This window comes from Carassius carassius, chromosome 21, assembly GCF_963082965.1.
Source record: "Carassius carassius chromosome 21, fCarCar2.1, whole genome shotgun sequence".
Taxonomy (NCBI): domain Eukaryota; kingdom Metazoa; phylum Chordata; class Actinopteri; order Cypriniformes; family Cyprinidae; genus Carassius; species Carassius carassius.
In genome coordinates this window covers 26654450-26667796 of record NC_081775.1, presented here as the reverse complement: position 1 = coordinate 26667796, position 13347 = coordinate 26654450, and the positions used below count along the sequence as shown (strand labels likewise).

Below are 13347 nucleotides of genomic sequence, written 5' to 3'. Positions count from 1 at the left end.
AGGAAGAAGAGCAACAGTAAGACACCGTATAACATGAAACAAACTGTATCTCTTAGAACCAAGAAGAAACTGTAAGCTGAAGATAAATACCATGCAAGCACTCCGTCTGCCATCTTTACTGCGCTCCGTTTTGACGTTTGCTCCAGAATAGCTACATTCTTCCTCAACTCCCGGTTCCTGTTTGACCTTTACCTGGTCCACTGCCGTGTTCCCCGTCCCAGGTCTACTAGCTGACCCACAACTGAACCCACACACAGAAGCAAAAACAGAAGACACAAATAACTATTTATTATTCAAATGTCTCTTTTTTTAAGATACATAGTTTTTAGCTATAATCAACAACTGCTGATATTACTGCAAGTAATATTATTCAAAGAACAGAAACAAATTATATATTTTTTTTTATACTTTAAATGACTAAGGTAAAAAAATGCAAATGCTGACCTGCCCCTGCTGCCCGTGCTTGACGTGCTGGATGGACGAGCTGGAGTGTGAGAATTAGATAAACCTAGAGAAGAGGAGTCACTGTGAGCGTTAAAAGAATTAAATCTTTTAGAAAATTAACACGATAACCAACATTGTTATAGCTGAGGGCAAAAAAAAAAACTTTCTACCAAGCCTAAGTTTTTAAAATGCATATTTTTGTCAATTTACAAGAGGTACAAAATGCGAAATTAGGGTGCTTTCACACTAGCACTTTTGGTGCGCACCAGTGTTCGACTGACTTCAGAGTTCGGTTTGTCTGGATGATGTGAACATTGTCTTTCGAACTCAGGTGCACACCCACGAACCGTACCCGAGTCCACTTAAAAAGGGTGGTCTGGGATACGGTTCATGTGAACTCTGGTACGGTTTGCTGCTGATGTGAACGCAATCGTACTGAATCGCAGAAGTGAACCGCTATTAATGATGTATTATTTGATATAAATTGTTATCGTAACACTGGTGCACAGCAATGAATGAATATGCAATCTGGAGTTGTTTGTGAGATTGTTACATACAGTGGGGCTTGAAAGTTTGGGTACCCCTTGCAGAATCTGTGAAAATGTGAATAATTTTCAAAAACTAAATGCATGTTATTTTTTACTAAGTACTGTCCCGAGTAAGATATTGTACATAAAAGATGTTTACATTTAGTCCACAAGAAAAAAAAATTGCTGCAATTATTAAAATAACCCCATTCAAAAGTTTGGTAACCCTTGGTTCTTAATACGGTGTGTGGTTGTCTGGATGATCAATGACTGGGGTGAAAACTTTTGGAATTTGAAGATCAAGGTCAATTGTACTTAATTTGTGTTCTGGGAAGCATACAAGTATATTATGTTGCTTACGAAGGGCAGAACTAAATGGAAAAAAAAAAATTATTTCAACAAAAGAAAAATTTGGCCATCTTCATCGTGTTCAAAAGTATTCACCCCCCAACTCTTAATGCATCTTGTTATATTCTGGTGCATCATTGAACGTTTGAACCTTTTTTTAATAGTTGTATTTGAGTGCCTCAATTGTCCTCAGTGTGAAAAGATGTATCTCAAAATCATACTAAATAAAAAATAACATGCATTTAGTATGATCTCTCTTAGTTTTTGAAAATTATTCACATTTTCACAGATTCTGCAAGGGGTGCCCAAACTTTCGAGCCCCACTGTAGGGCTGTGTGGTGAAGTAGCATATGGCATAAATAATGATCTTGGGGCTAATGCAGCCTGAGCTCCGGGGTTGGTGCATATGGTTGGATGGGAGACTTTGCCATACAGAACCAGAGGCACTGAGCTGGCCAAATAGCGTAGCCTTGGCCCCCCAGGTTGGTTGGATAGGAGTTTTTTCATATTTTACCAAGAGCAAGATGAATATGGCATATATTAAACATATATAAATACTATACATTCCAAATTCTTATGTGCATGAATATTATAATGACATTATTTAAATGCATGCTAATTTTTACGAACATTTGGAATCCAAATAATCCATGTTTAAAATTGACACAGCAAGTACCTGACGATCCTGGGGAATGTGTAGAAGGTCCCGGTGAGGGATTGGTGGGGCCAACAGCAGGATATGAACTAGCAGAAATATATCGACTGAGAATGTGATCCAGTGTGCTCGAACCAGCATCTTCAAGCTGAAAATTACAAAAACTAAATTGTTTTTTGCAACACGAGCTCTAAATCAATTCAGCTTTGTTTAATTTTGCTTTGGTTAAGGAAGCTTCTGTGATATAAAAAACAATAATAGCAGATCCAAGAACAGAGATTGTCTTAGTCTCGTTGCCTTTGGTGCCTTAAACCAAATTAGGTTTAAAACCTTTATTGCATTTAGACCCAAAAGTTATTACATTTAAATGCTTTATTACATTTAAGCCCAAATGTTATTACATTTAGGTCCTTTATTACATTTCCACCCGATTATTAGATTTGTGTCCTCATGATCACACTTTCTGGGGTTTGAATTTAGAACCTTTGGGTTACCAGGCCAGATCTATATCATTCCACAATCATCTGACAATCAGTCTAAGAAAATGCAACAGTACATTACCTGAATGGGAGGGATGTCGGGCAGGCAGGGCAGGTTTTCGGGGTTGGTGACTGATGGTATGAGCTCTATGGGGGCGACAACAGGACTAGTGGGGCCACGGTGAATGTGGGCATTGGCTATACTGGCACTGGTAGGACTGGTGGGGTTGGCAGCACTAATGTTGTGTAGCGACGCCACAGGGAAGGGCCCAGCATGCCCAGGATTAGAGTGCTGTGAGGGGAGAAAAAGGGAAGGGTGTTGGAAAATGGCAAAAATTCTTTGATACAGCAAGTACATTTACTTTTTTCTTAATGTGGAATGTGGTGTTGTTTATATTAGTCCTGTGTAATACGCAAGACAATTTACTATTTTTTTTCTCAAACAAAAATCAAGAAAACAACATCAGAAAACCCTAAGTCTCTGTATTAAAGACACTGAATGTCTTTATAAATTTAATTTGAGTATGAATAAGAATGTGTAAGCAGTAGGGCTGGGCGATCTCACAATATTATTGAATATTGACGATGTCTCTTAAGTATCACAATGTTAACATTCAGGTAATGAATTGCCAACCGTTTATATTTTATTTGTCTGTTGTTCAGTGCTGACTACTGTAATGGCAAAGTGCATCTGTGTATGCGATTATTTTGGAGATGCGTTCCAATATAATTTATCTTTATTTAGAGTATAAGCCTATTTTATTTTCTGCTGTTTAATAAAAGTTAAACAGAAAAAAAAAAGACAAAAAGTAACACTGCATGCGTTTCTGAATATTTATTTAAACAATGTATAATGATAAAAAAAAAAACATGACAGGTAGTCTATAATTGAAATAAGCAAATTCCTGCAATAATTTCAGTGCAATATTTTTTAAGATTTTTTAAACTGTGTATACAATATAATTATGTTAAATTAAGCTGAGATAAAGCACTATAAATTCTTAATCCATCTGCAACAAAACAAAGTTTATATAAAAAAAACTATAAAATCAAATACATTATAGCTTGATTACAAATTTAAAAACAAAGCAAATTGTTATAATTAAGGAAATTGAACTTACCATAATGAAACGTGTCTACACAGGCGATAATGCCAAAAAGAAAGAGAAACATCGGAAAATAGGCATATTTTATTCAAGACATTATTATGTGACATCAACATGTATTTATCATTCTTACAATCACCGCCAGAATGTCCAACTTCCCATGATGAACTTAAAATGGGGTTCTACAGCCCCTTTCACACTGCGATTTCGGAAAATACACGGGTAATGTGTCCCGGCAATTGTTCCCGGGTCGCTAGTTTTTTCCCCTTTCACACTGCCAGTGATTACCCAGAATCTGTGTGTGCGTTCACACACAACCCGTAAAAGTCCCGTAAAGACACATGACATCAGGATGTGACGTGTAATTTACGAGTCGAAAACGCTATGCAGGTTAACTTTCACTTAAGCAGGCGAACAATTTCAGTTTCAGCGTGGATAGTGAGGAGCTAACTGATCACTGCCTCATTACAGTTTGCTCATTTTTTTTTCGCGAACGTTGATCAGCCTTCAAAACACCAGGTAAAAGAGTCGCACAATAACGCACATCATCACTACGACACACCCTTTACGGCATTAGTTATGGCTTTTGTTCACACAAAAGTCGTTTCGGGACTGAACCCGGCAATGTTACTGGGTCCCCGACCCGGGATCAGACCCGGGATCAATCCCAGGATGTGTTTGCGTTCATACAGAAGGTGACCCGGCAATTTTCCGGGACCAGCGTGCAGTGTGAAAGAGGCTTATTACTTTTTCTCAACAGTTCTCACAAAATGAAATTCATTTCAAACACAAATTTGATAAGAACAGAGGGGAAATTATTAGCAACACCAAAATAACAGCAAAGCTAATGTTTTCTATTAGTTTAAGCACAAACTAAAAAAAGGTAAAACCAAACTTTGTAGTAATAATTAAGACAAAACTGAACCTGGTGTGTGTTTATGGAGCATGTCGCAATGTTATCTCGACGGGGGCGGAGCGTGGTGGAGGTGGGGCTTAGATAATATTATCAAATTTCACTATACTTTTAAAAGCGATTATCGATAAGAAATGTTTGACATATTGCCCAGCCCTAGTAAGCAGTGCTACGAAACTAAACTTAAACTATTGAATTTAAAATAAAACTATTTAAAATATAGAAATATTAATATTACACATTTTCATATATGAGATTAATATCAGTATCACTGTCCCGTATAATGATTACATTATTGTTATAAAGATTCTACATACAGACAAACTGTTCATATTTTAACACTGTTTATATGCCGCGTTTCCACCGAAATTACCCGGAACACTTGTACCAGGAACTTTTTTTCCCAGGAACTTTCTTTTCCCCCAGACCTGTTGCTTTCTGCGTTTCCACCGCGGTGTAAAGTACTGGGAAGATTAGGCAAATAGACTGGTGACGTAGGTCTGCGCGCGTTTCTCAATACAAAGTATGCTGATTTTGGACGTGCATCCTCGGTAGTTCAGACTTTGCTCATTCGACTCGGGAGTGTGATGTCCGCGACGACGCAAATCCGGTAAATCTGCAATAAGCAGCGTACTTCATAACTTCAGTCAGCTCGCTTTGGCTACTGCAATTTTTCTCTGTGTATTTACAATAAAACGAAATAGGATATCAAATACCACTGCCTCCTTTCGTTTTCATTTAAGCATAATAACAGCTGCAGAAATGTACTTAGTTCAGGGATAAGTGTATATACAGCCATTACAATGAAACGAAATATTATATAGATTTGCCTTTTTTATTTTCATTTTAAAATATAGATAAATTGAATACAGACCAAGGATAACCTGTTAGATTTACCCAAAATGAATTATATTTTATGTTTAACAACTAAAGAGACATCAGAGCCAGCGGCACATAACAGAAGGTCTAGTCGAGGTGAGGCTGCTTTTTTCGGCGGATAGATGATCACTGAGCTCCCGCTGATCACGTGGAGCTGACCGTCTCTGAGATCGGCGAAACACATTTTTAAATAGGCGCTGTCTTTATAAATAAACCACAGATTTTAGTTTTAAACAACTACATTCTCGCCTGAAATACTTTTATAATTACATTTCATGACACAATAACAGTTGTTTAATAAAACACAATAATATTTTTTAAATGTTGATCCGAATAAATGGTGGTTGAATTCAACCAATGCTGCGTGAACTCAACCAATCAGCATGTTTAGCACCCAAGTCCCGCCCCAGAAAGTTCAGGAACTATGAAAAAGTACCACCTCGCCAGCAGGGACTTTCTGAGGGGCAATTTTTTACCCGGAACTTTATTTAATTCCTGGTTCCTGCGGTGGAAACACACCGAGTACCAGTCCAAAGTCCCTAGTTCCTGGGTAAAGTTCCTGCGGTGGAAACGCGGCAATATTTTCACATTTCCAATCCTGGGCTTTATGTCATGCCAATGTCACATGCTTTGTTGGTGTCAATAACAGAAATGCTCTCTCTTCTTAATCATAATAATTACTTAAAGGTCCTATAACATGAAAATTTCACTTTCTGAGTTTTTTTTTACATTAATATGAGTTCCCCTAGCCTGTATATGGTCCCCAAGTTTCTAGAAATTTTAATCGGTGTAAATCGAGATTTTGCTGTCTTTCTCTGCCTTTGAGAAAATGGAAGCTCAAACGGGCTGATCTTGAATCTCCTCCTTGTGACGTTGTAAGGAGAAATGTTACCTCCCCTTTCTCTGCTTTGCCTGCCCAAATATTTACATATAATTCAGTCGCAATGTCAGGACAGGCATTACAAACAGGCTTTTATGATATGGATTCGACAGCACCGCCACAAACAGTGAGTAACAGTGTTCATTAATGCCTGATCAGTGATTTCTGATGTGTAGCTAATTATTCAAGTTCACACAGACTTTCTTTCTAAATCGTTTAATACTGTTTATTAGTGTTTATTAGTGTCAAAAGACCCGGTACTTCGGTACCAAGTCGGTACTAAAAAAATGTAAATGTGACGGTACCAGGTTTCTTTTAGTACCGGTGGTACCGAGGTCCCGTTCAAACCCAGTTCAGCGCTATGATTTCCGCGAAGCAGAAAACGAGGACGGAATCTCAAAATCCATTTGGAAATTGAAACCTACATTTTAATATGGACAGTCATGGAATTTGTCAAAGTTAGCATAAATTAATCAAATCTCCATATGGACCAGTATCTGTAAATGTTAAGCCGCAAAAGTTGTTTGAAATATGAATCCGTGTTCTGCGCGTCTCTGTGTGAATTAATGAATGGCAGAGACGTGCGGGTTTGTTTACTACATAGACTGAAGCGCATGACGCTTGCATTAATTTCAGCATCTGAGCTTCAGAGTTCTCTCTCCATCAAGTGATCTGAACTTTTCAGTTCATCTCAATGGACGCACAGCGCACCTGTATTTGATGCTCTGTAAACTCTTTGTAAAGGCGCACGACTCACCGTTGCTTTACTGATAGCGCTGTTTCTAACACATGCAAAGAGAGAGAGAGCGAGAGTCTTACCATGCTTTTTTTACAGAAACGCTCAATGACCAAAAATATCTTAAGCATCGCCACCAGTCTTAAGTTAAGTTAAAATGACAAATATGCATTCATTAGGCCTAAAAGTTAATTTTTACATAAAGGCATTGTGCTAGAAATATTACTATTATTTAGTAAAATGTATGTGATACTGCTACTACTGTTGAAAAAATTTATAAAACTTTATTTTTTAAACAAATAAATCACAATATTTCTTCCATGTTTTCATTTTAATAGCAAATCCCCTTTATTTACCAAAAATAAAATGTTTAAATTTTATAAATTTTAAGACAAATTAAATTTGGGTGAAACTTGTTTACTGTTTTTCATAATTATATAACTTGTAGAAAAACTTTAAACACAATTGTAAATAAGTATAAAGAATGGCATTGGTTTTATTTTTAGTGCTAAAAAGTTATTTTTTTTTAATTAGCATTTTTTGTGTTTTGCTTTGGTACCGAAATTTGTACCGAGAACCGTGGATTTTCACTGGTATCGGTACCGAATACTGAAATTTTGGTACCGTGACAACACTACTGTTTATATATATATATGAGAGGGGTTCCACATGTAATACGCATTTCGAATGCAAATATGTCAGCCAATCACAACAGTTGTCGTTTACTCGGAGTCTCACAGCAGACACGCCCCTTCAAACAGAGCATTCAAGCCAGAGGGCTAATATCAGGATACAAAAATGCTTTTTATTTCTAAATTTTAAATGTAAAAATCATACTAACAATATAAGTACACCTAAGGAAACATTAAAAAGCATTTAAAGAAAAAGGAAATAATCCATGTCATGGGACCTTTAATAAAAAAAAAAAGTAGTAATACAATAAATAATGTAGTAGGATATTTCATACATCATGTTTCAGACATAATAAAATTAGGGTTGCAATGAGGCAGAAAACAGTTTTGAAAACTTTCGGAAACGTTTGGAAATTTTGGAAGTTTCTGGAAAAGTACAGGAAATGTTTCACCCTTTGCAACCCTAAATAATATAATTTAAAAAAATATTCTCTCTTATCAAAACGATCAAAAACAGAGAAGGAAAAGAGAGACATCTTAATTTTTTGTTTTTTAATCATATGACCTGCTGGAGCCTCTGCACTGACCTGTCTCTGTAACTGCGGCTGCATCATAGGATACGGTTGCCCGTTGAGTCGGGGCTGCGCTGAAGACATGCGGTTCTGCGCTGATACCATGCGCAGGTGATGAGGTGGATACATGTGGGAGGAGCCATTGATCCCACCCCTCTGGAGGGCTTGCATACTAATGAGCCTAGGTGGCTGAAAAGCAAGACAGAGGAAGAAATGACAACCGGGCCCTTAGAACAACAAATCATACAATCAGGAACAAACACATCGGATGACTATAATTTCAAACTCAACAAATATTTATAAGAATAACCAAATATAATTTTGCTGACATCCATTCTGAACAAATTGTGCGGTTATTTCAAAATTAATTCTTGCTTGTGTTTAACAATGTTCATCTGACAAATATGAAGCTTAACCAGAAAGACCTTAATGGTCATCAACTTTCACCAAAAAACAGAGCTGGCCAACCAGGTTTTCCAGTTTTACAAGCTTTCCTAGTTAAACAGCACATCTATACTGGTCCAGAATAAACCAGACATGTGTGGAAAAGAAGGAAAGATCTAATCTCTAACTTACCGGTTGCTGTATACTGGTTATCTGTGGTGGACCTCCTTGTCTGGGATGCTGGGACATCTGTGAGGCGATGCGCATCTGCTGCTGAATTTGTTGCTGATGCTGCTGTTGTTGTTGCTGCTGCTGCTGCTGCTGTTGGTGCTGGTGCTTTTGAGCGATTGCAGCCTGCTGCATGTGCTGCAACCTCAGCTGGGCCAGGTTTATCTGTCCTGAGTGCTTACCTGGGTGGTTGTGACTGGGAGAGATCTGCTGATTGACCATCATTTGGGGAGGAGCAGTATGTGGCACTTTTTCAATTACCAGATTGCCTGGACAAAAAAATACAATAATATGATATTTCAAATCAAAATGTTTAATTTTAGTATATACGAACAAAATGCAATACATTAAAACCTGCTGAAAAACTAAATTAAATAAAAAATAAAATCCTGTAGTATGATATTTCAGAAACAATGTTTAATAAAATAAAATAATTGAAGAATTATATTTCAGACACAAAGTTTAATTTTAAAATGTATTAAACTTGGTGTAAAAGGGCTTTTGCTCTCAGTGTGCTATAAAAACAGGTTTCAAGTTTAGTTAGTGGCGAGTCAGTACCAAGGTTAACCACATTCTTGGCCCAGAAGGTGGGGTCGCAGAAGAAGCGGACTGCTCCATTACTTTGAGGTACTGGGTCCACACGGGCCTTCATAATGAAATGCAGCTGGTATGTGATCTACAGTGTTGACAAAATCAGAAAAAAGCAAATGAGGAAAGACAAAGTAAAGAATAGCCATGCTGTTTGTCATTTAAGTAACTGATGACAGCAAGGTCCAGATCCTGTTTAAACAACATCCTTTAGAATGAAGTAGTTATGTTTGAAATGGTCTAAGTGGCATCTCCAAAAACAGTACTGTTTTTGTTTGAAGGTTTAGTGCCAAAACAAATGACACATTTGCAAAAACAGAACCTAAAAGAAAAGAAAACGGGTGTGCTGACCAGTCTCTTGCTGTAGAGCAGGGCTGTGCTGCTTCCATTGCTGATGGCCCAGTTGGTGAAGTTGAGCACATGGATGATCTGCTGGGCCAGGCACCCGATGTCTCTCTGTTGGCTGAACAGCTTCATACTCCTCTCTTTGGTCACACTCTTTACACGGTGATGGAGGGAATGATAAGGGAAGAGAAGAGTATTATGCATGACTGAAATTAAACAAATTCTGGGCCTCAATATTATGAACTTTCTAATGCCAACATAAGATGTAGAGAGGCAGGGTAACTGTGATCACAGTGTCGTGAACTACAAAAACAAAACTAGATAAAACAACTAAATCACCAGTGTTATTTTAACATTATTTTTAATTAAAGTATTTAGAAATGGCTTTTATTTTATATTATGTTTTCATTTCAAGTTTTAGCAATGCACTTTGGTCATTTTATTAGATTTTGTTTTACTTCATTCCATTTAGCTTAAATAGTTTTTTGTTTTAGTGTTTGCTTTGGTAATTTTATAACGTATTTCAGTTAGTCCCAAAGCAAGTTTTCATATTTTTTAAACACCGTTTTTTTTAAGTTTGTCATATAATATTTACATCTTGTTTTAATGAAAATAATTTGTAAAAGTTTTACTTTCCAACAAGTTCACTGGTTTATGCTGAAAAGTACAATGTGTCACACCTTCCATGTGTGTCACATGGCAAATGTTATACTCCATCCATCTAAAACAATAAACAAATTGAGAAATGTATTCACTGTAACACCACCACACTGCAACAAAGCAGTAAAGTAGTCAGTTATCTCACTGTTCCGCTCTGCTCTTAGGTTAGTGGAAATTAAATGTGATCAGTTTCTTATGTCTGGAGTCAGAAGACAATCCTCATAAAGTCTGTTCACAAGCAGTCACAAAAAACACGTTTATACCAGGGAAAGATAGCCATCTGTCTCTGCTTCCCACTTGTGATCGGATCACCAGAAATGGACATTAACATCAGGCGTAAATACAGACTCTGGTTGCTTAAAGTTTCACCACACTTGAAGGGCTTCATCAGTTATGAGAGGAGAACAGTGCAGACTCCCTGAAGATGTAACATCAAACACTGTGACATCTGCAGTACTCGATTCATCACAGACTGGTGTGAAATGGAGTAAAAGGTGTCAATTGGGGCTAAATCGGGTTGAGCCCTGAAGGACAGTGTTCTAGGTGTCTAATAAGTAGCACTTCCCTGTTCAGCCATCCGTCAAACCATATATCTTCAGTGTCCAAACTCTTCCTTGAACATGTCATCCTTTTCCTTCAGATGTCGATAGATTGATTGTTGTTCATACTTTTGTCTTGCCTCATTCTTTTCTAAACTCAAGTCATTTTGTTCGTACCCTAGCAGTTTTGCTCCAATTCACACCATCAGTAAAAGATTCCTCCACAACATTTCGCAAGATCTATAGCATGTGATAAGATTTACACAAGGTAGTTGCTGGAAAAACACAATGAATTTGTTTGCACTAGGTTTATTAACATGCATCCCAGGTGATCCAATCACAAATGGTCAGCTGAGACAAATCACTGTTTACATCTAGAATTATCTACATCTAGAGCTCCAATGCATCACCTGCGACCACTCAGGATCACATTTCTAATGATCAATACATGCATCATTTATAATACATTAATACATATAATTTAGCAGAAGCTTTCATCTAAACTGCATTATCTATGTCTCTGCATAAAGGGCTTTTCAATTTTTCTCTTTTAAATAGTTTTTTTTCCTTGTTTTGTTGTAAAGGTTGATTGAAATGGTCTGTAAGCGGTCTTTGTCGTTTGATCCAGTTTACACATATATATTATATACACACACACACACACACACACACACTGGGGATGTTAATTTTTTTACCGGTTAACCGTTAACCGACCATTAAGAATTTTGACCGATTAATTCAATCAGTTAAATGGTTTAAAAAGTCATTTATTTATTTTTCAGTAATTTATCAAAATATTTAAAAAGGTCTGCTGCATTGTTAAAACAGGTGGGTTTTTTTTTTTGGTTTTTTAAAGAGAGAAAAAAACATTGTGAAGCCTATTAATAAATTGCATTTTATTATTTATTTCAGAAATAGGCCTAATGCGGATGCAAAATGTTTACAAACGTTATAATAAGCATAAATAGCTATGCTATTTTAGTTCCCCTCACTCCACAACAAATCTTTAAATAACAGCAGCCTATTAAAAAAAAAGAACAATAACAAAAAATAGCCTATAAGAAGTTATAGCAACATAAACGACAAGCCAAAACTAATTCATTTAGGCTAAAACGAAATTGAAACCAACGTTGTGTCTCATTCGACACAAAATCAATTGTTTCCGTATTCGCGATGTATTCGAATTCCAAATTATTTATTATGTACTTCACTCTCGGTTTTTTTTTTTCATGTTTTGACTGGCTGTATTTTATCATGATAATGAACAGGCTGCATTATCAAAGTAGCAAAGCTTAACAATGCACGCATGCAGTGCCAGCACAATCACTTGAATTTTTCCCATCTAACAGTGGAAGCAACTTCTCCTTTTAGTCATAAAAATAATCTGAATTGTAAACGGTTTGCCTTTATTTGTGTGCATTCACAATAAAAACTAATTTGTGAGTAAAATAAGCCTAAAGAAAAATAGGATGCCGCTTTCTAATTTAATTCAATTTCAATTTAAAATAATCTTGTCGATTAATGGTTAAAAAACGGTTAATGAGTGTTGGTTGTCAGTTAGTAAATATAACCGAAATTAACAACCCTAATATACACATATCCACACACACATTAATCCCTCTATCAATAAGTGTGTTTCCATTACAAATTTGCACAAAACCTTTGCAATATTTTATCAATATTATATGCAATTATATACCATCACTCACAGCCATTCGCACATGTTTTGCGCATGAGCCTTATCCAGCCCAACATTAAATAGGTTAACAGACCATCGATAGCTTTAATCGATTGCATCTCTTATCGACAATTTATCAATCATCTATTAATTGTTGAAATTCCTAATGAGGTGTTTCTTGAAGGTTATAGTACATTGAAGAATAATCATGTGAATTTTACATTCACCAAGTAAGCTGTAAATGCAGAAAAAACTGTTTCATTGGAGTTTTGTGAAATATTCCTTTATTGAATTGGCTTAAAAACCACCTCATGTAAGCGTAAAAGCAATTGAACTGGACCTATTTTCAATTTTCAATTTCAATTTGCGCAATTTGAAAAGTAATGTATATGCAGGTCATGATGCTTTATTTGTTATGTCTTAGCTGTCCATGCAAACTTCTTTTAACTGGAATTTCATACTTGCTGCCATTGGAAATCAAGAATTTTTGTATGCCTGTATTCTTACCTCCAACTGCTGCAGTAGAGATTTGCCTTTCTTGTTAATCTCATTGATCAGAGTAAAGACTGCTATTTTTATCTCATGTTCAACCTTCTTATGCGTCTCAGAAACTTCTTTAATTCTAAAGTGGAAAGGGGGAGCAAAATACATCACATTTTTTACATTTATTACTCATAAAAAGTGCATAAAACACAATAATTCAATCATGTCCAGGCACTTTTCTGTAACAGAAAAAAAAATATCCATGAATTTC

At 36.3% G+C, this 13347-nt stretch overlaps 1 protein-coding gene across 4 annotated transcripts in view; it reads right to left on the bottom strand.

Annotated features, from left to right (window-relative positions):
• The window catches only part of LOC132098024 (E3 ubiquitin-protein ligase TRIM33), a 34051-nt gene that overhangs the window by 5176 nt on the left and 15528 nt on the right, over positions 1-13347 (bottom strand). For 2 of the 4 annotated variants that reach the window (XM_059504118.1, XM_059504116.1), the window contains exons 6-14: positions 13101-13215; positions 9723-9869; positions 9342-9459; positions 8748-9052; positions 8174-8360; positions 2536-2747; positions 1996-2122; positions 445-508; positions 91-241 (exon numbers count right to left, since the gene is read on the bottom strand). In XM_059504118.1, the coding sequence (XP_059360101.1) occupies positions 91-241; positions 445-508; positions 1996-2122; positions 2536-2747; positions 8174-8360; positions 8748-9052; positions 9342-9459; positions 9723-9869; positions 13101-13215 (1426 nt within the window). The remainder of the gene's footprint in view (positions 1-90; positions 242-444; positions 509-1995; positions 2123-2535; positions 2748-8173; positions 8361-8747; positions 9053-9341; positions 9460-9722; positions 9870-13100; positions 13216-13347) is intronic. The other 2 variants (XM_059504119.1, XM_059504117.1) reach the window with 1 other exon arrangement.